General features: G+C 30.3%; 1 protein-coding gene across 2 annotated transcripts in view; it reads right to left on the bottom strand.

The window, feature by feature from the left end:
* The window catches only part of row (zinc finger domain-containing protein relative of woc), a 236,958-nt gene that overhangs the window by 181,299 nt on the left and 35,654 nt on the right, over positions 1-20,005 (bottom strand). For both annotated transcript variants that reach the window (XM_085814104.1, XM_085814106.1), the window contains exons 4-9: positions 19,911-19,957; positions 16,835-16,991; positions 9,616-9,662; positions 8,227-8,301; positions 7,991-8,095; positions 1,946-2,224 (exon numbers count right to left, since the gene is read on the bottom strand). In XM_085814104.1, the coding sequence (XP_085670230.1) occupies positions 1,946-2,224; positions 7,991-8,095; positions 8,227-8,301; positions 9,616-9,662; positions 16,835-16,991; positions 19,911-19,957 (710 nt within the window). The remainder of the gene's footprint in view (positions 1-1,945; positions 2,225-7,990; positions 8,096-8,226; positions 8,302-9,615; positions 9,663-16,834; positions 16,992-19,910; positions 19,958-20,005) is intronic.

Genomic DNA, 20,005 nt, shown 5'->3' with positions numbered 1-20,005 from the left:
ATGTTCCATCATGATAATGAAGTGCCTCGCACATCTTTAACAACCTGTATGAAATTACTCAAGCTTGATTGAGAAGTAATGTCACGTCCCCATATAGCCTTGACCTTGCACCATAGGATTATCATTTATTTCTAAGTTTACAAAACATCTTAAATGGAAAAAATTTCAATTATAGCAATGATTTCCAATTGCACTTGGTTGAGTTTTTGCTGATAAAGACCAGAATCTTACAAGTGCAAAATCATGAAGTTACCAGACAGATGGCAAAAGGTCATCGAACAGTACTGAAGATATTTGAGTAATTAAAATTCATTTTTTGTAGAGAAAAAATTGGGTTTTATTCCTCACTAAATAAACCAAAATTATTTTCTTGCCTATCTGAAAAGTGTGGAATTTTATTAGTTATGCTTTCAAGTTACTGAATCTTTTAAGATTTATTTTGAGTAATTCAGAACTCTGAATTTTTTATTTCCCTAACATAACCTTATTAAAAATTTTAGTGCACAAAGAGGGAAAAGAAAACAAACATTTTTTTTAACTATTTCATTTTCACAAAATTAGATTACTGCAATAGGTATATCCGAGAGTTACAAAAAAAACCTTTATATAAACAAGGATAATTAATAATAAAAAAATTGTTTTAATCTGAAAGGTTTCAGATTTTAAATTACATCTACAGGGGCTTTTTTTTTAACGTTTTGTGTGTTACCTTTATTTATTGAATATCATGTTCTTTGCACTTAAACCATAAAATTCAGTTCAATAGAAATGTCGCAAAATAATTTTGAAATGACCATATCTTTAGAATTTCTGATACACAATTCTGCGCTGGAGATAAAAAGGTCTTTCCCCCCCCCTCCCCCTGTAGAGTGTTGCCATTGCTCGCTTTTAAATCGTTGAGTTTGTTACTCAAAAATTCGTTTAAGTTTTAAAAAATATGAAACCGATAATAAAATAAATTCCAAATTTCAAATTTGGTCTTCCACATGCCCATATTCATAGGACGATTACATCATTCAAAATTCGATGGCTCTATGTACCGTCATTTTATCACAATGCGAGAAGTATACATATATTTATGCAGATTTTTCATTATTTAATTTCTTTAAATATAATGCAAGACTCTAACATTTGGTGGCAACAATTTGAAAAGTGATTCGCCATTTATAGTGATTCAGCGCAAAATCGCAAACAAAAACAATAGTCTTTCAGGGACAAAGCCACTTTGGACTAAAAAAAAAAATTATGTCCCCTTGGACTAATAATTTTTAAATTACGCCCAAAGAGGCGTTTTTTTTTTACATTTTGTTTGTTACCTTTATTTATTAAATATCACGCTCTTCACACTTAAACCTTAAAATTCAGTTCAATAGCAATATCACAAAATAGTTTTAAATTGAGCATATCCTTTAGAATTTCCGATACAGAGTCTCGCGCAATGGAGATAAAAATGTTTTTCCTGTACACCGTTGCCATTGCTCGCTTTGAGATCCTTGAGTTTGTTAATCAAAAATTCACTAAAAGTTTTACAAAATATGAAACATTGCAAAATCATGAAGTTACCAGACACATGGCAAAAGGTCATCGAACAGCACTGAAGATACTTGAGTAGTTAAAATTCATTTTTTGTAGGGAAAACAGAGATTTTTGTAGAGAATTAGGTTTTATTCCTCACTAAATAAACCAAAATTATTTTTTTGCCTATCTGAAAAGTGTGAAATTTTATTAGTTATGCTTTTAAGTTACTAAATATTTTAAGATTTATTTTGAGTAATTCAGAACTCTGCATTTTCTATTTCCCTAACATAACATTATTAAAAATTTGTGGTAACAGCTTGAAAAGTGAAACGGATATGTATAGTGAATCAACGAAAAATCGCAAAACGAAAACAATAGTCATTCAGAGACAAAGCCCCTTTGGACTAATTAACAAATCAATACTTACAACTCCTGGAGAGTCTTCTTGCAGAACTTTCTGTATTTCATCTTCCCTAGAAGCATCTTCAGCAGAACCAATAACAGAAAGAATAACAGGACCATCTGTGCCTTTTTGCGTGTGAGCTATGTTGCTTTGGTTTGAAGACATCTGAGGTAGCTCAGGTGTTTTCAAACCAAACTGAGTTAAAGTTGACATTTGAGGTACATTTACAGCTAATGTTGAAGATACTTGAGTTCTAAGATCACTCGGAAGTATTTCGTTTTCATTCTGTCTTTCAGAAAATCCCTGAAAAGGAAATCGAAAATAATAAATAAAGCAATATGAATACACAGAATGGACCTCCCATCAGGGAAAATTCATAAAACCGAGTCTTCTGTTCATTATCAAAGAGTGCCCACTAAATGCAAATGCACTGGTCTCCTATTTCAAAGGCCCAGGGATTCGGGACTTATGTAAGGTACGTTGATGGGGGGAATATGCATTAATGAATCAATAACTCTCTTCCTTTCTCTCTCTATATGTATATGTATATATATATGTGGACATTCACTCCTACAACTCGTCCGCTTTTTCCTAAATCTAACAACAGCTACAGCAGCTAGATACTTCTTCAGGCTGCATGAGGAAATGAAAAGAGACTTCCATTCAGATGAGGTTATGACGTGGCAATGGATGGAACTGAACTATGTCGCTCAACAATGTTGCACGATGATGCAATTCCGTTTCATGATGAATTGAACTTTTTATTTTACTTCTTTTCACTCCTAGAATACCACAATCATGTTTATTCTTTCATCATTAAATACCTGTAAAATGCCACTGCCTTCCTCTATTTTAATCCTAACCTCATCCCACATGACCCCTTGAACTAAAATCTGTTCTTCCCTTCAACTTTTTAAATCCCCTAGACTACCATATAACATACCAAGTATAACTGTAAATTATGGACTACTGTGGAAACCTGTGGAATAATATCACAAGATCCCAGTTGTTGCGATTCGTCAGTACGTAAGTAGAGCTAATTTTATTTGATGAAGTAATACTAATCAGGAAGTAATGTTCTTTCAAGTTATTATGAATATTTGATGACACCTTTTTATAAAGTTTATTGAAGAAATGAAAGGCATTTGATTTTGATGAAAATTTTGTTTTTGAATGATTATTACTTTGAAAAATTAAGATTTCCGTTTTTGAATTTGAAGTTGATGGCAATTAAAGAGTTTTGATGAAGTTTAATTGAATAAACTAAAGGTATTTGATTTTGATGGAAATCCATTACCGACTATTTAAAGAATTGTCATGTATTAAAAACTTACTCTGAAGAATTAACACTTTTGTTTTCGAATTTGGTACATATATTTCTTATTTCTTGTGATGCCATTATTTTGTACAATATTATTTGAAGTTATTAATTTTGATATCATATCTTAACGTGAAATTCTATTTCCTATTCTTAACACATTATTATATGTTTGAAGATATATTTTACCATTTGTTTGAATAATATGTTCACAATTTCATTTATGGTTTTTGACTGTTTTAACATAATGATTACTGTGTAATATACTAAGAATTAAAATTATTGTGAAGAATAAGAAAAAATTAAGAATATATTTGGTGTGATAATTTCTGAAACCAGATAAATAATATTTGATGAAATTGGTATAATTGAATGAAATTGAATATTGGATGAAATTGAATAGCTGTTTTGAATATGAAGTATGTCAAAGAGAGCCCAATATTGTTTTGTCGTAGGACTATAGGTCAAAATATCCTACCAAGTAGGCTTCTTATTTTAAGACTTTATTAAGTAAATTAATGTCCCTGGCTTACAAATGTTTTTTCCAGACTGCTTCATAGGTCTGAGTCAGATGATTTTGAATTTTTTAACTTGATGTGTAACTGGATTAACCAGCTCACATTTTGCTCTGACCTTGAAATAATATCAGCAGCTTCCTGGGCAGGGTCTTTTGGACAGGTTAGTGGCGTTTCTATGTGATGATCCTTTCTGTTGGTGGATAGTGATGTCATATTCCTGGAGTCTCTGAATCAATCTGGCTATCTGGCATTTGATATTCTTGAAATTTAACAGCCAGGTCAAGAATGAATGATCTGGTGGAGCAGGAATTTTCTGCCATAAAGGTAAAAGTGGAAAATATATTGCTTTAATTATGGCAGGCAATTCTTTACTGGTGACACAGTAATTCCTCGCCAGTTTAGATAGACGCTCGCTGCAGTATGACAAGATACGTTCTTGACTGTTTACTTCTTAGAACAAAACAGCACTGCTCGCATCCACATCAAGAATAAATGGTTTGTCGAGATGAGGATATGTCAGGATACTAGTAGAAATGTTAAAGCCTCCTTCAGCTTGTTAAATGTATCCTCACATTCTTTTGCCCAATACAAATTTTGCTTGCTCTCTGTCAATTTGTGAAGGTGTTTTGTGATAAAAAAAAAATCATTTACAAATGCAGTAGAGTCCTGCAAACTCGACATAATGTGGACTGAGGGACTGTCGAGTTTCTGAAGAGTTATACGGAATAAGGGGGGGCAGTTTTTCAGAACTCTTTTAATATTTAACTGCAAATTACTCTACACATGTGTAGCATAATAATGGACCCAGAAAGGTACAGCATACAATTAAATAAATGTTGATTTTTTTACGCCAAGTTCTAACACAATAGGAGTCATAAAAAGTGCAAATACTGTAAAGTAATTGAGTAAAAAATTTGCATACAAGAATGAAGAAAAATTATTAGTAGTTCTTGTTATAGTGGATTGTCACACTCATAATTATTACAACATATCTTGAAATTTGTTAGACAGTTCCAAGAATTAATGGCAAAATGTGAAAACGGGACAAATTGCAGAAAAAGAACACTCAAATCTTTTAACAGAACAGGAAAGACAAACACATAAATAATAATTATATGTAGTATATGAAATATCTGTCTTGTTTGGCCTAGAGATATCTTAAAAAAGTTCCTAAAAAGTTGTCAAGTTATACGGAATGTCGCAATATCGAGAGTCGAGTTTGCAAGACTCTACTATATTCTATAATAGATGCAAATCTCCAGAGAAAATTTTGCTCTGAATGGGTATTTTCAGGATATCTCCAACTTTATAATGCTGACACTTTTTTTTTTTTTTTTTGGATCCCTACACACACCTATGGCACATATTATATGTCCGAGGTAAGTCACTTCCTGTCTAAAAAATTTATATTTGGCAAGGCATAACTTTAGATTCCAATTCCTTCAATTTCTGAAGCACCTTTCTATGACTTTCTAAATATTCTTCAAAACTTTTCCTGGCGATAATGATGTCATCTGGATATATTTGACAGCTTTCATAAAAAAGACCAATTAGCATGGTCTCCATGGAGGCGCTCGAATATTGCCGGTGCATTACATAATCCAAATGGCATCATCTTGAACTGTCAAAGTCCTTCTCCAATAGCAAATGGTATTTTTTTATTCTCTTCAGGGTGTATCTCTCCCTGCCAATATACACTCTTTAAATGAAGAGTCAAAAACCACTTGCTTCCAGAAAGAGTTTTAGAATTTGTCAATTCTAGGAAGGGGATAGCTATATTTCTTTGGAAGACTGTCACTTGCTGTTTGTCATCTTGGGTGTGAAAATGAAAAGAATCATCAGCTGCTAAATCATCTAAAATTCTACCTGATTTTATAGCAGCAGAAATATCAAGTAGGTATAATTGATCCTTGCTCAATACTTTTCTGTCAGCTTGAAGAATAAAGAATTCAACATGTTCAAAGTGAACCAGTGGAATTTTTTCACAGCCAGCGATTTTTTCCTCTATTGATCCAATGAAGGATTTTGGCTCTATAATAACACTACCCAAAAGATAAAATAGGTGACAGAACTGCAGTTCATTGAAGTGCAGGATACATATAGTTAACATGCAGTTTGATCTGGTGGATAGCACTATTTTTTAAACCAGTATTAATTACAGTTCCTTCACTCCCTATCACATCAAGTTCTTCAAGGGAAATTTATTGTGTAGTCAAATGGGAAATTATGGTAGAAGCTACATCTTCAGCAAGTCCTGTAGAGGAGGAAACATGGCTGAAATATTCTGATCCAGGTTCTTGTATAAGAGAATAAAGGTTCTTTTCCTTACTTCTTAAACAACTGGTCACAGCTACAGCTACAAATTTCAAATCTAGGGTACATGATTTAAAAAATGAGACCCATTACAGTGCCCCCAACCAGTAAAATTCAGAACTTAAAAAAACTGCAAACCTGAATCTCAAAGACTGTTAAAAGTAAATGTCAAAAGTCAATTCTGAAGTTATAAAGCCCCATCAATTCAGCATGAAAAGATGAAGTGTGCATGAAGACAAAATAAATAATCAATTGTACAACTTAAAATATTCAAAACTGATGAATAATGTTTTGTTACAATATTTGAAAAATAAAAACGCTGACATATCAATTGTACAACTTAAAATATTCAAAACTGATGAATAATGTTTTGTTACAATATTTGAAAAATAAAAACGCTGACATGGACACCAAAATATAACTTGATAAATAAATACATATTATATCAATACAGCTTGATGAAATCAATCAATAAAACATGCAAATGGATTCGCATTGCTAATTATGTTAATGCCAATTATGTTCTTAGAGATTACCACTGTATTCAAGAAAGTACACATTTCTTTTCAAGAAAACATTGTTACATTTATCTGCAGTCATTCACCACATATTTGTATTCAAGAAAGTATCTATGGATATACATTCATCAACACATGAATGATTATGGCCTTTTATGTAATCAAAGAAATCAATAAGAATGACATCTAGGTGATTATGAATGCAATTCAACAATGCTACCAATATATTTGTTAGAAAGCACTACACTGTAACTCCTTAACTGGACAAAAATCAATATGCAGTTTCTCCAAATACTATACCTGATATTTGACAACATAATCTCACATACAATAGTTCACACTGCAATAAAGATTAATGTGTTTGTTTAGAAATACACCACTTTGAAATGATGCCTTATTTCCCTTAGGAAAGGAAAAATTAGCATTGTCCTTGACTTGGCTAACTGTACCAATGAAATCAACACTCACTGTCTTATAGCAACAGTTCTTGCTGTGAAGTGGCATGATTAGGATGGGCACTATGCTCGTGCAACTATTTGCTATATACACCCTAGAGATAAGCCATGTACACTATTGACGATATCTCTCACACTGCTTTGTGAAGAGGCTAACATATTCATTAAAATATTTTCTGCTCTTGCAGACTTGTATATGTGCTCTACACAAGCACTTGCTCATCTGCCTGAGAACTTCCCATGTCCCTAAGTAATCAAACTATTTTAGCAATGGTCTCAGTTCTTAGATATAGATTTGCTAGAAATATAATCACACACTTTCATGCAGTCTACACACCATTTCATTGGCATTAACATACACAAGCACCATCTTACTATACTGCTAAAGATAAGGTCACCATTTTTTTAGACACAGTATACAGACCTATTCATCTGATCAGAGTATATATTAAAATTCCTAATTTTTATTTCCTAATAGAAGTATAATATCACATCAGATCTGCATGTGATAATTTCTGAGACATTTACATGCACTTTAAAAATAATCCCATCCCATTTCAGAATAAAAATTCCTACAAACAAAAATCACACATTGAATTCAGATATTTTATTCTGTATGGGAAACTATTCATTGTAACCATGCCCCCAGTATATGCTTTATCATATTAAATCATTTGTAAAATGATTTTCAACTGCTTTTCAACTTTGTAACTGATTTTCTCCCATATCTCTCATAACATTTTAGAAAAGATTGCAAAGTTCTAAATATTGTTAGTAGGGGGAGGGCATTGCAAATGGTCTCATTTTGAAGCACGTGATTCTTTTATTACAGCTAGATATTACTAGCTGTAACTCCATTTACCAACTATTTAGAAACAAAAGGGATTTCCTATTCACCTTGTGTATGCATTTACACAAATATACTTCATATACATTTTAAAAATTACCTCTGAATTTCTAGTTGGAAATGCCATATGCTGGCCTGTAGACAAGAATGAAGGTGTTTGAGCTTCAAAAGAAGTCGTGTTAAATTTGGAATATGTCCTAGATTCCTATTAAAATATTAAACACAACAAGATCATAAAGGAGTTAAAAAATGTATTCACATATACATTTTAAGAGCATTTTAAATAAAGATAAAAATAACAAAACTATTAATGACTTAGAATACAAATGATGATACCTGAGATTGGACAGAAGACATCTGAGATTTTGAATATGTTTTAGTTAGTACTTTTTGTAATTTTCTTAGTGGTTCCTAGTTAAAGAGGAGAGGAAATGATTAATAAAAACTTTACGATAAATAATTAAATATTTAAACTGATATAAAATGAAATATGAGACTATAAAATGTAATTACACGAAGGGGAAAATATGAAAGGAAAAGAAGAATAATGATCAGAGGAAACAATAAGTTATAAATTATTCCCCAGCAGTTTTTCAACTACGTGAATCAGAATATAAGAATAATCTAAAAAACATATAAAAGCAACCTGATAATGCAATATATAAACCCTGAATGCAGTACTAATAGATGTATAAGTAAAGTTAATTTCTTTCAAATTTAAAACTGAAGTTTGCATACAAATAATTATAAAGGCTCTGGGTAAATATTCAACACTGGCAAGGGAAGGAAGAATTTTGTTATCATAACAATAAACACATTTTCTGTTTGCTATTTGAAAATGTGACATTTTTATCAGGCAAAAGGTGAAACTCTTACCTACCATTAAGAAGTGTAAATGAAAGAGAAATTACTGATGATAGCCTCTTTAAAAAGTATATCTCTGGGACCTATTTTAAAATAAGTTACCTCATTACAAACTTACAAACACCATGATATTCCTATTCTGATATAACTAAGGAAGGGTGGAACAGAAATGCTAAATGGAAATAGGTAGACTTCTCCAAAAACCAAAATAACCATTGCTCAAAAGCAGCAATCAAGAGATGCTGTCCTCTACTGCAACAATAGAAACTGTGCAAAGAATTCAGGACAAAAGGCAAAATATTCCTTATTAAGAGGATATTCTGAAATATCTATGCTATTGTAAGATCCGAGAATAACATAGTTTTGCCTTTATGATGATGTCCTCAGCACATGTCTTGTACTGGAGTTTTGAACCAAAAAAAAGTCATTTGCATTTCATTATCCTTGTTTGATAACTGGATACAGTTCCTTGTGATTATTTCCTATTTTCCCAAAACAAAGTGACTCCTGTTTTAAATATGTTACTTTGATAGTTAACCCACAATTCAGAAAACTGCAATGGCAGTTTGAAACTGCTTTCCTTTTGATTTTTGCTGACAATCACTCTATGAGTATGCAAAACAACACATGTGTTTCACAGGAGATTATTTTGAATAAATCAAGGTTGGTAATTCTTTATAGCAATTTATTATTTTTATCTGTTCTATTTTGAAATTGCCAGACCATGTATGACTATACAGAATTATTTGAAAATACTGTCTACAGAAAGTACACAATAACAGATATATAAGCATATAATTTTTTAAAAATTACAATTTATTAATTTATTTATTTATTTATTTTAAAACAAAAAAATCATACTTCGTTTTCATCATTCTCACAGCTTCTCTTTCTTCCTACATCAGAACCTATAAGAATAAGTTTGCACACTGTAGTAAAATTTACTTACAAACAGAGATCAGAATAAATGTTTAGATGTAATCTAAATATTCAAATAAACCCAAATTATTAGCAAAAAATAAATATGACTTAAACATGCAATTTGTTACCTAACAATTATTTACAAGATTTCTTAAAAAATGAAAATGAATCCTTTACCAAATCTAACTTACAGTTTTCCATTAAATCTATTTTCCACTGCAAAATAAATTAGGATTCCATTAAGCCTAATTTATTTTGCAACAAATAAGCATAAGGTGAATTATTTTCCATGTTAGATGAAAATCATTCCCACTGCATAGAATCCCCTCTAATCTTTTTTAAAAAATTGTGATAATTGGCTGCTATACTAAAACACAATGGAAATGATGCAACTGGCCAGCATATTTCCTAGATCTCAATCTATGTAACTTCTGCTATGTAGATACCTGAAAAATTGAGTAACCCACCACACGAATGTACCGTTTTCATAGGGGCTGAAATCATTCTAATGTGAAATCCCTCTATTCCAATACACATATTTCAAGAAGGGAAATCAAACAAGAATGCAAAAGACTGTTCCTACCACCTAATACCATATACATTTCTATACACTATTAATATTGCCGACCATGGTAAACTATTTCTTTCTGATGTTGAAAAATCTTTCCATTACTTCAAATATCTTATATATAATATTTAATATGCATCAACACATATACATGTGTTTTGGTTTGGTTTGGTTTAATTATTGCAATGCACTCAAGAAGGGTGGGATGCCCTCATGGAGAATTTCCAAAGGGAAACCAGCTCATATCTAACTTACACAAAGGAAAAACGACAAAAATGTGCTTACAGCCAGCTCGTTTGGCAGGATTAAAACCTTGGAACCCAATTACCAATGTACAGTGCTTTTACCACTTGACCCCTGGTGAGACCACATATGTGTTGTGTGTAAAAAAAATATGTAAATCAAAATTATAATTTAAATTAGGAATAGCCTCTTAATTCCTTATTTTTAATTTGGGTACATTTCCTCTCTATTTTAAAAACAATAATAACTTTTTCTGAACTGCATCATTTCTAGATCAATGCATATCATATAACTTACATAATGTTGAGGAGATAACTAATTCAGAACTTAAGACGAAACATTCTCTTACTAAGCTGCCATACGGATAAATGTGCATCTTTTGCTTCTATCTACATTCTGGCTAAGATGCTGCCTCACTGCTCTCTTCCTATCGCATCAGTGTCAAAACTGTAAATGTTCTTGAATAGGCACAATTAAGAGTAGCCACAAATGACAATTGAAATAAAAATGAATATTTAATCCACCTCGGCTGCAAAGTTTGCTTTTCAACATAGATAAACGTTCTACAAACACCAATATTGCTAAGACCTTTTCATTACAATCAGATGAACAGGATATTGTGTAAGTGCAGGTACACCAATGGAAAAATTCATTCATTCGACAAAACATTTCTATGGATAATGCTCCTTGTAAATGTGGATACACCAATGAAAAAATTCATTTATCTCAGCATAAAATTTCCATGTATGAAGATGAAATTAATACTCCATTTTTCAATATGAAATGTATCTACAAAATGGATGTAATGTATAACTTGATAAATTCTAAATGTAACGTAATGTTATAACTTGATAAATTCTAAACTCAAGGCATTCAGATCAATTTTTTCATCATACTAAGCATTTATTTTGTGCCTGTATAAAATTTTAACAATGTATTCAAATTCTCGCTTACATAAGATACTCATTGGCAATATCTATAATTGGAAGGAAAAAAATATTCTATCATTGTTTTACAGTGGTATACTAGTTTTTAAAAATTCAGTCCGAATATTTATAATAAAGTGATTTTAAGTATGAGGCCAATTGTTTTTCAACTACTTCAGTTTCGATACAAAAAAATTAATAAAGATGTCATTGATGGAATAAACTGCGCTTCTTTTCAGCAATACAAAACTGCTAAAAGTGCTATGAGTTTTCCGCTTATTATAGAATGATGCCTTTGATTTGAATTAAATTTTATACCTTTGATTTAACAATTTCTGAAAAGCATCTGAATTGTTGCTTAGAAATACATAAAATGTAACAAGATTTTCTTTTCTTTAAATGATTTTGTGGTTACAAAGTATGTGTGAGTGCATTTACTGCTGTTACCTTCATAATTCGTCATTAAACATGTTTCATATTTTTAGATGTAATTTATTCATTGAGTACAGCAGTTAAGAATATTTTTACTTCTAACTGAATAATGAATTGATAATTTTTTATCATATTGAATTTAAAATATATGCGCTTCTACAAAAATGAAAATGTTTTATAAATACAGTACAAAGTCCACGATCCAGATTGATCTACCTCCTGACCTCAAATCCACCAACAACCTTTTTTCCCCCCCTTTCTTTCTTTCTCTCTTTTTTTTTTTTTTTTTTCCTCCCCAAGGGGGCTTAACATAAATCTGTGTGATCAATAACTTGGCTTAATAGCTACCTATCTGCTTGGCACACATCTCAAACCAAAACATTCTACATAGAAACATCATTAATTTTACACCCACAAATATTTTACATCCTAGATGCCAACATGACGAATCATTATTTATTATATTTTGCTTTCATCACTGCATGTTTATCATCTCGACAATTTTGATAATGACTCATGCAGCAATGCATAAACAATATTTTTATATAAGTAATTGAATAACAAAGATTATGGCAACATTTTATGTTGACATTACGCTTTCAGATGATTACAGATTATAGTTAAATGCACTAAGAAATAATGACGAGGAAAAATTTAACAAAAATTTCCTTTCATAAACTAAAAACAGATTTTGTTAATGATACTCATAGGCCAAAAGTTTACATTTAGTGCTATTTGAATAACTTATTTTGTTATTCACATAAACCCAGAACTGGTGCCAGAGCTTGTATGGCCGCACCAGGCTGCAGAATTTAAGAAAGACAAAATTTTGGGAATTTAGAGAAGCACTGAGCAAAAAAATCTAGGGATTACAAAATTTTTAGAATTTAGGGAAAGCATTGGGATCTAAAATTTAGGTACAGCAAAAATTTAGAACTTGGAGGCAGAATTTAGGACTCGCATCATGTAGTAAGATATTTCGCGCCAACCCTCGATAAGCCTTAAATATAGATGGGAATGCATTTATTCAGGACTCAGATAAACCTTAAGCCTGTGTAAGAAATAGACATAAGTGTAATAAACAACTAAAGTAATACAATTCTGGCTTGTCTCAGTGCACGATAGAAGCAAAACAAATTTTAGTGGAAGAGCTTGTCTTTTGTCACCAATCTTATGATACATAGCCAATAAGAAATAGCGAATGCTATTAAGCTGGGCTAAAACTATACTTTACTGATTCTAAGGAATTTCAGCTAATGTAACGGATCACACTGTTCCTTAACTTTCTGACAATTACTTATATAAAAATATTGTCTTTTCCAGTATATAATTTAGATCCAGATTATTATTTTTTGCAGGCTGTTTTTGCTACAGCAATTTTATGAAAATTATAATAATAAATATAATATAAATTAAGTTTGAACTTGTGATTATGTTGAAAAGAGTTTCTAATTCTTGGAGCTGCAACAGGATCTACAAAGTGACAGCACGTTTCGATGTTCACAAAACAAAAAGTTGAATTCCTGCAAAAAATGGATAATGGTATATTCATCTCAAAATTTTGTGAGAAGTATGGCTTTGGAAAGACAACTGTATGTGACATTAAAAAAAAAAAGCTAAAAAAGTTCCTTTTTTTATTAATTTTTTGTTTTTATTTTTATTAATTTTTTGTTTTTATTAATTTTTTGTGGATTCCGACGCACCACTCAAAATGAATAACAAAAAAATTATTCATTTATTATTAGACTGTTTGGCAGCTTATGCATAGCTGCTTGGCATAGTCATCCTTACACTTCTGTTTTTGCACCAGCATATCAGCAAAATGTTTCCTTTGTTTTATTTATATGTAATAATTAATTAAAGCAATCTGTAAATTGCATATTAGCTTATATATATATATCTTAAATTGTAACAAGAGAAATCATCATATAATGAAAGGCAATGCTGATATAAAATACAGTTAGAATGCTATTTAGAATCAGCATTCAAAGACAGCAAAATGACACACACCAAAAAAAAAAAAAAGCATTTTAATTATGCAAGGATTTTTTTAATGATTATCTTTCTCAAATTATATTTTCATCATTCCACACAAACATATTTATAAAAAAAATAAATATACTCCTGAAAAGAAAATTAAGTACTTAAGTACTCCCATTTTCATACTCCACTGTAACGCATTTGAATAGTGAAGTATGAAAATGAGAAAAAACTTACAAAATTACAAAAAAATATTTAAACAGTTAAAAAATTTATAGAAACATAAAATTATTAAAAAATTAATATTCCTGAAATGAAATCCAATATGACCACTTTTTATTTAAGCACTATTAAAATGTATAAATATGCATAACCCACAAAAATTATTTAAACCGTTAACAAACTTCCTTGGTTACAAAAACTAATTTTTACTGTTTCTTGGGGTGAAGGACTGCAAAAATTTAATAAAAATTCTTTTTAAAGGCAGTGCTTCTCAAAAACATGATAGAATTATTAGCAATACCAGAAAACAAATGAGAGATGCTGCAGCTTTAAAAAAATTCTCTCAATAAATTCAACTACTTTAAAATGTTGCAATGAGAAGTACAACACCCTTAATTTAAAATGGTTCAAAAATCTAAAACTTTTAAGAACATTGAAATATGACACAAATTGAAAATTTTTGCTTCTGTTATTCAACTATCCTTATATTTAGCAATATAATTCTTTTCCTTGACTATTCTCCCTCCCTTTCTTTTCCAGTATATAATTTAGAAACTTTGAGTTATGTTAACAACACAAAATGCACCCACAGTTAGAAAAATATATTGTGTAAATAACAGATTATTATTTAAATTAATAACTTCTTTGAAAAAAAAATACAATAATATTATTACATTTCTTATTTTTGTATTTTAATATGTTATGCTCTTCTTCATTTAAGCTTTTACTTCAGAAATGGAATATACAATACAGTTTTTCCCTTCTTACTTTTCAAAAGGCACATTAATGAGAAAAAAAAAAGACAAACTATAAGTGATATAGCAGTAAATGCATACTGTATACAGTAATAAAGGCATATTCAGCAATTGTCCCCAAAATGATTTTTCCCTGGAAGAATTAATGACATGTCATATTTTATACTATTAAGTACTTATGTATGAACAAGAATAAGAAAATTACTGCTTATTATTAAGGTATAAATTTATTCATAATCATTATCATAAGGACAAACATTCCACAAATAAATGATTGGCTCTCGATTCTTCAATCTACACCGTGCCCCCCCCCCAAAAAAAAAAAAAAAAAAAAGGCACAGTTCTATATCTCCTATTTTATTGGGCCGATTGAAGAAATTCAAATTGCGTTTTTCATGTCTCAAAAGTGCGACTTAAGATACATATTAGATTTATATGTAGCACTGTTCGAATGTACGTATTTTGAAACAAAATCGGATTTTTCTGAAATAACATACTAATTTTTTTTCCATATTTCGATTCTATGATTCAAAATTATGCCTAAATATTAAATTTTGTAAAATTTCGTGTGAAATTTTTGGAGAAATTCACATATTTATCTTGGCGTCTTTTTTCAGTTTGTGCCAAGAATAATTCACTTGGCAAACTTCTTAATATATGGCAAACCATTTTCCTCTCCCTTCCATTGCGAAGGACCGAAAAAAGTCACATCATTCTTAACTTTTTACAATTGTGCATGAACGGAAAGAAAGTCACATCATTCTCCTTTAAAATAATTATAACAAAGTGCCTAAACTATATTTGATGTTATTATTACTTTCAACAAATATGCCAAATTTCAAAACGCGCCAATATATAAATTCGCATATATTTTCAGAAATTTTTAATAAAAATTTTTAATTTTTTGCAGGTATGTTTAGAAATACAATTATTTTAAAATGATGGTAAAAATTTTATAGATTATAAAAATTATAAATATTATTTAAAAATAAAAATTTTTGGCACATTTTATTTGGAATGAACCTAAATTTTGAAATGTGAAAGGAAGAATCAAATAAGTTTAATAAAAAAAGGGGTATCAGTAAATATATACTAGACTCAATTAACATTGAGGAGCTAAAATTTTGAGAGCTTATTTTTTAAAAAATACTTGTGCGATTTTTACAAAACTTGGCAGTTTGGCGTAATTTGAGTGGTAGAATTAAAATATGGAAAAAAATTGCCATATCATTTCAAAAAAGTTCCCTTTTGTGTCAAAATACCTACATTAGAACAATCCTATATATAAGTCTAATACATATCCTAAGGCACGCTTTCGAGACACGAAAAACGCAAGTTGAATTTCGTCAATCAGCCCAGTAGAATGGGAGATATAGAACTGTCCCCTTCCCCCTCTTCTTTTTCGTGCATCGTACACAAATTCTGTTGCTAAAATCATTATACATAATTTTAAAAAACTGCATGGAGTATATATAAAATTTCAGATTTATAATTTTACCTTATTACACATATACAAGTACTCTAAAATCAGAAAATATCAGGAATCTAAAATATTTCTGACCTAAAATAGTTCTAAAAAGTGCCAGTCAAATCATATGAAAAAAAAAAAAAAAAAAAATAACAACATGCATCTGCATGTTGTTAATATGCATGTCATATAACATGCATCTGCATGTTGTTATATATTAAATGCATCACACATGCAAATATATTATTTTATTAAATCAGATACATTCTCCGTAATATCAAACATTTGCTGCTTAGAATTAAACCACTGTTTATTTATGCAAATTTAGGGACACAATATGTTTCCTGTCTCCTTTCCAATTAGATATAATTTTAATAACATACCAAAAAAAATCATAAAATAAATCTCCTTAAAAAGCATAATACAAAACAATTTCATTCATAATCACAATCATACTTGAATTTTGAAGACTTTAAATACACATATTTGTACATTTCATTATAATATACATTATACTGCTCCCCGCCCCCTCCCCCCAAAAAAATAAAAGCTGTACTACACAAACCTTCAGTCGTAGAACTTAAACTGGGTAAAATTTCCTCACATTCTGGATCTTCAGCAATATTAGATTCTTCAACAGCAGATACTTCACTGGTATCTGAATTTTCTTTTACTAATGGTGAATCTGTTGGCCCATCTGAAGTTTCATATACAACAACAACCTAGAAAAAAAGTTATTTCATATTACATATGTAAATGAAAAATGATACACACATTTGATATAGAAATGTTAATTTTAGCAATTACAGCTGTTTGCCAAGACTGCAATTCAATACAATTTATATTTGATTAACCTCTCAGTCCTGTAATGGCAGTTGGTTGAAATCAATCAAATTCTTAATTTATTTTTAAGAACTACGGATGAATGGAAACAAACTTTGAAAAGAAAATCATCTTAAATTAACAATGGCTGGAAGGCCTTCTTTATAAAAAAAACTTTTTGATGTTGTTGTTGTTGTTTGTTGGTTTGTTTGTTCTAACCTAAAATTCAAGCCAAACTAATAACAAAAAGTTGCCACAAAATATTGACATTATAATAAACATCAAATTTTGATACTGAGTTTGTTCATGTTCCTGAACAATAATCCTGAAAAATTGAGGTTTCCAGAGATTCCTAGGACACTAGCTTAAAAGCAGTCTTGTTTCAAATCAAAATTAGTATCCATTAGCATCATTTACTTGTTCTGCATATAGAGTTATATGGATATGGAACTTTATATCAGCAGTATAAACTGCAAGAAATGCTTATGCCATGGCTGTGTAAAGTTATAACTTTTCTCCTCAGATTAATGGTGGATACACAAAATACAGTTGCTTCTTGCTGGAGAAAGCAGGGAATAGCAGAAAGAAAAAGAAAAAATATATTACAAAATTCTTGTTTAAAAGTCAGACATTAAATCTAGCATTTAAAAATGCAATTTTTGAGCTCTTAATACATTCCCTCACATGCTCCCATTTTACTAAATTTAGCAAAAATCTTGGTGAAGGCATCAAAGATAAAAGACAGAACCAAAAGCAATAGAACAAAAGATTTTAGAAGGGGAATAATGGTTTTGTTTTATTGGTTTTCAAATTAAGGAATTAATAAGATATTCTGGAAACAATGATTAAGACTCTTCTAATGCATGAAACCCTTTGAAATTGTGTGAAAATTTCTTGGGTAACCAAAAAAACATAAAAATAAAAAATTAATTAGCAAGTTTCTTAAAGACTTTAAAGTACTGTTATTTATTTCATTTTATTTCTTCCCCTTTCTTTCCAAACTTTTTCGCATGTGAATACAAGAGCCATAAGTGAGAATCATGAAGCACAGTTCCATAAAAATATCAATAAAAAGAAAATACACCATAAAAGGGAAAAAACCCCAAAGTGTTAATATGACTTCTGAAGAATATATATATACATATATATATATATGTCAGGGTGATTATAATTAAAGCTGCGATTTCAAAACCCTCTAAAAAACTACCAGTCGGAATAATTTGATATTTTACCACAACAATCGCTATGGAATTTTGTTGTGAAGAAAAAAATATACAGTCAAAAGTCGTTAATCCGGACTCATCGGGACTTCGGCGATTCCGGATTATAGATCATCAGTTTAAATCTGGTAAAATGGCATGCAGAAATTATAAAATTAAAAATATGAAACCGTAATTTATGAAATAAAGAACAATTATGATCTAAAGGGTATCAAAATTTACAAAAAAAAAAAGCTTAATATTTATTTGTTTACTTTATTAAACATTTCTTTCAATGTAAGTTGTTTAAGTTGCTTCGTTTTTTCTGTGATAATACATTCTCTTTAATTCTATAAACAGACATAATTTCTTATTCAGTTACAAAGTTCCGCTGTTTATAATTGCTGTGTGGAGAATACCGACCAATTTGTCAATCGAAATTGAGTAAGCAATTATAAGCCAAATAAAATAAAAACATCTGCCCTTAAGATAAGGATAGTGCTGACAGATCAACTTCCAATTCATTGCATGCCCCCGCAGCGTTAAAGATAAACAAAGTTTAGATAAACAAACGTTAAAGTTTAGGAAACAAACGTTAAAGTTTAGATAAACAAAGGATATGCCTTTATCCATTTTTTGCAGCAATTCCACTTTTTGTTTAATGGACTCCGAAAGATACTTTCGCTTTGTATATCCTTTACATATTAGTAAATATATATCGGAAATTCTATTTGACATAATTAAGACACAATAACATAATAATAATAATAATAATAATTTCTATTTGACATAATCGAAAGTTCAAGCTTACTTTTATAAAATTGCTCTAACAGTCTACAAAAAATAATCTGGATCCAATTCAAAGATTAAGGAACAACGCAATCTGCAACATTAACTGAAATAGATAATTATATAATCTTAGCTTAGCTTATCCCGTCCGTTATACATTAAAAGCGCATTCGTAAACGTATTTTGCGCACGCGCACACACAAATTCGTAACGGTAAAGGTCTTACGTCACGTCAGCGTGACGCATGCGCAGAAAGTTTGTAGCTTTGAGGTTCGGATTATAGGTCATTCCGGATTATGGGTGTCCGAATTAACGACTTTTGACTGTAATTCTAAAATATGCCAATGGATGGCACTGTGAAGGTTCACATTGCTGCTGTGGAGGTATGCAAACTACTAAGACATGACATATGCACTGCAGACATAGCTGTGATAAAAATGCAGAGCACTAGTGGAACACATAAATGCTTTGTCTGAGTGCTTCATCATGATTCTGAGAAAGAAGGATCGTGCTTTGCTCGTGAAGCTTTTCTATCAAAGCAGTGACTGTGCGTTAAACAGCTATCAGGAAATTCCAGATATTAAAAGGCATAATATCCAGACTTGTGTACTTGAATTGATCAGCATTCCAAAATAAAACTGTGGTAATTTTAAACCTAGCTAATTTGAAAAGTCTGTCAAACTTTACAATGAATTTGAAGATAAAAGTAAAGAACACAAAGAAAGTGTAACACAGTTTAGCTCTTTAACATGAAAATTAGAAATACTTTTAGTACAAAGGAATAACTTCAAATTAATCTTATGTCTGATGCAACAACTTTTTCATGCTTACTTTACTCAAATCTGCATTAGGAGTTCCTCTGCTATTTTCTTCATCAACTACAGAAAAAATAAAGTAATGAATAATAATTTAAGTGATAGCTGACA

Source organism: Stegodyphus dumicola, chromosome 3 (genome assembly GCF_044657685.1).
Source record: "Stegodyphus dumicola isolate Sdum_Otavi_A_Nest chromosome 3, ASM4465768v1".
Lineage (NCBI taxonomy): Eukaryota > Metazoa > Arthropoda > Arachnida > Araneae > Eresidae > Stegodyphus > Stegodyphus dumicola.
Note: the sequence above shows the minus strand (reverse complement) of the source record. Positions and strands in the feature narration are given on the sequence as shown.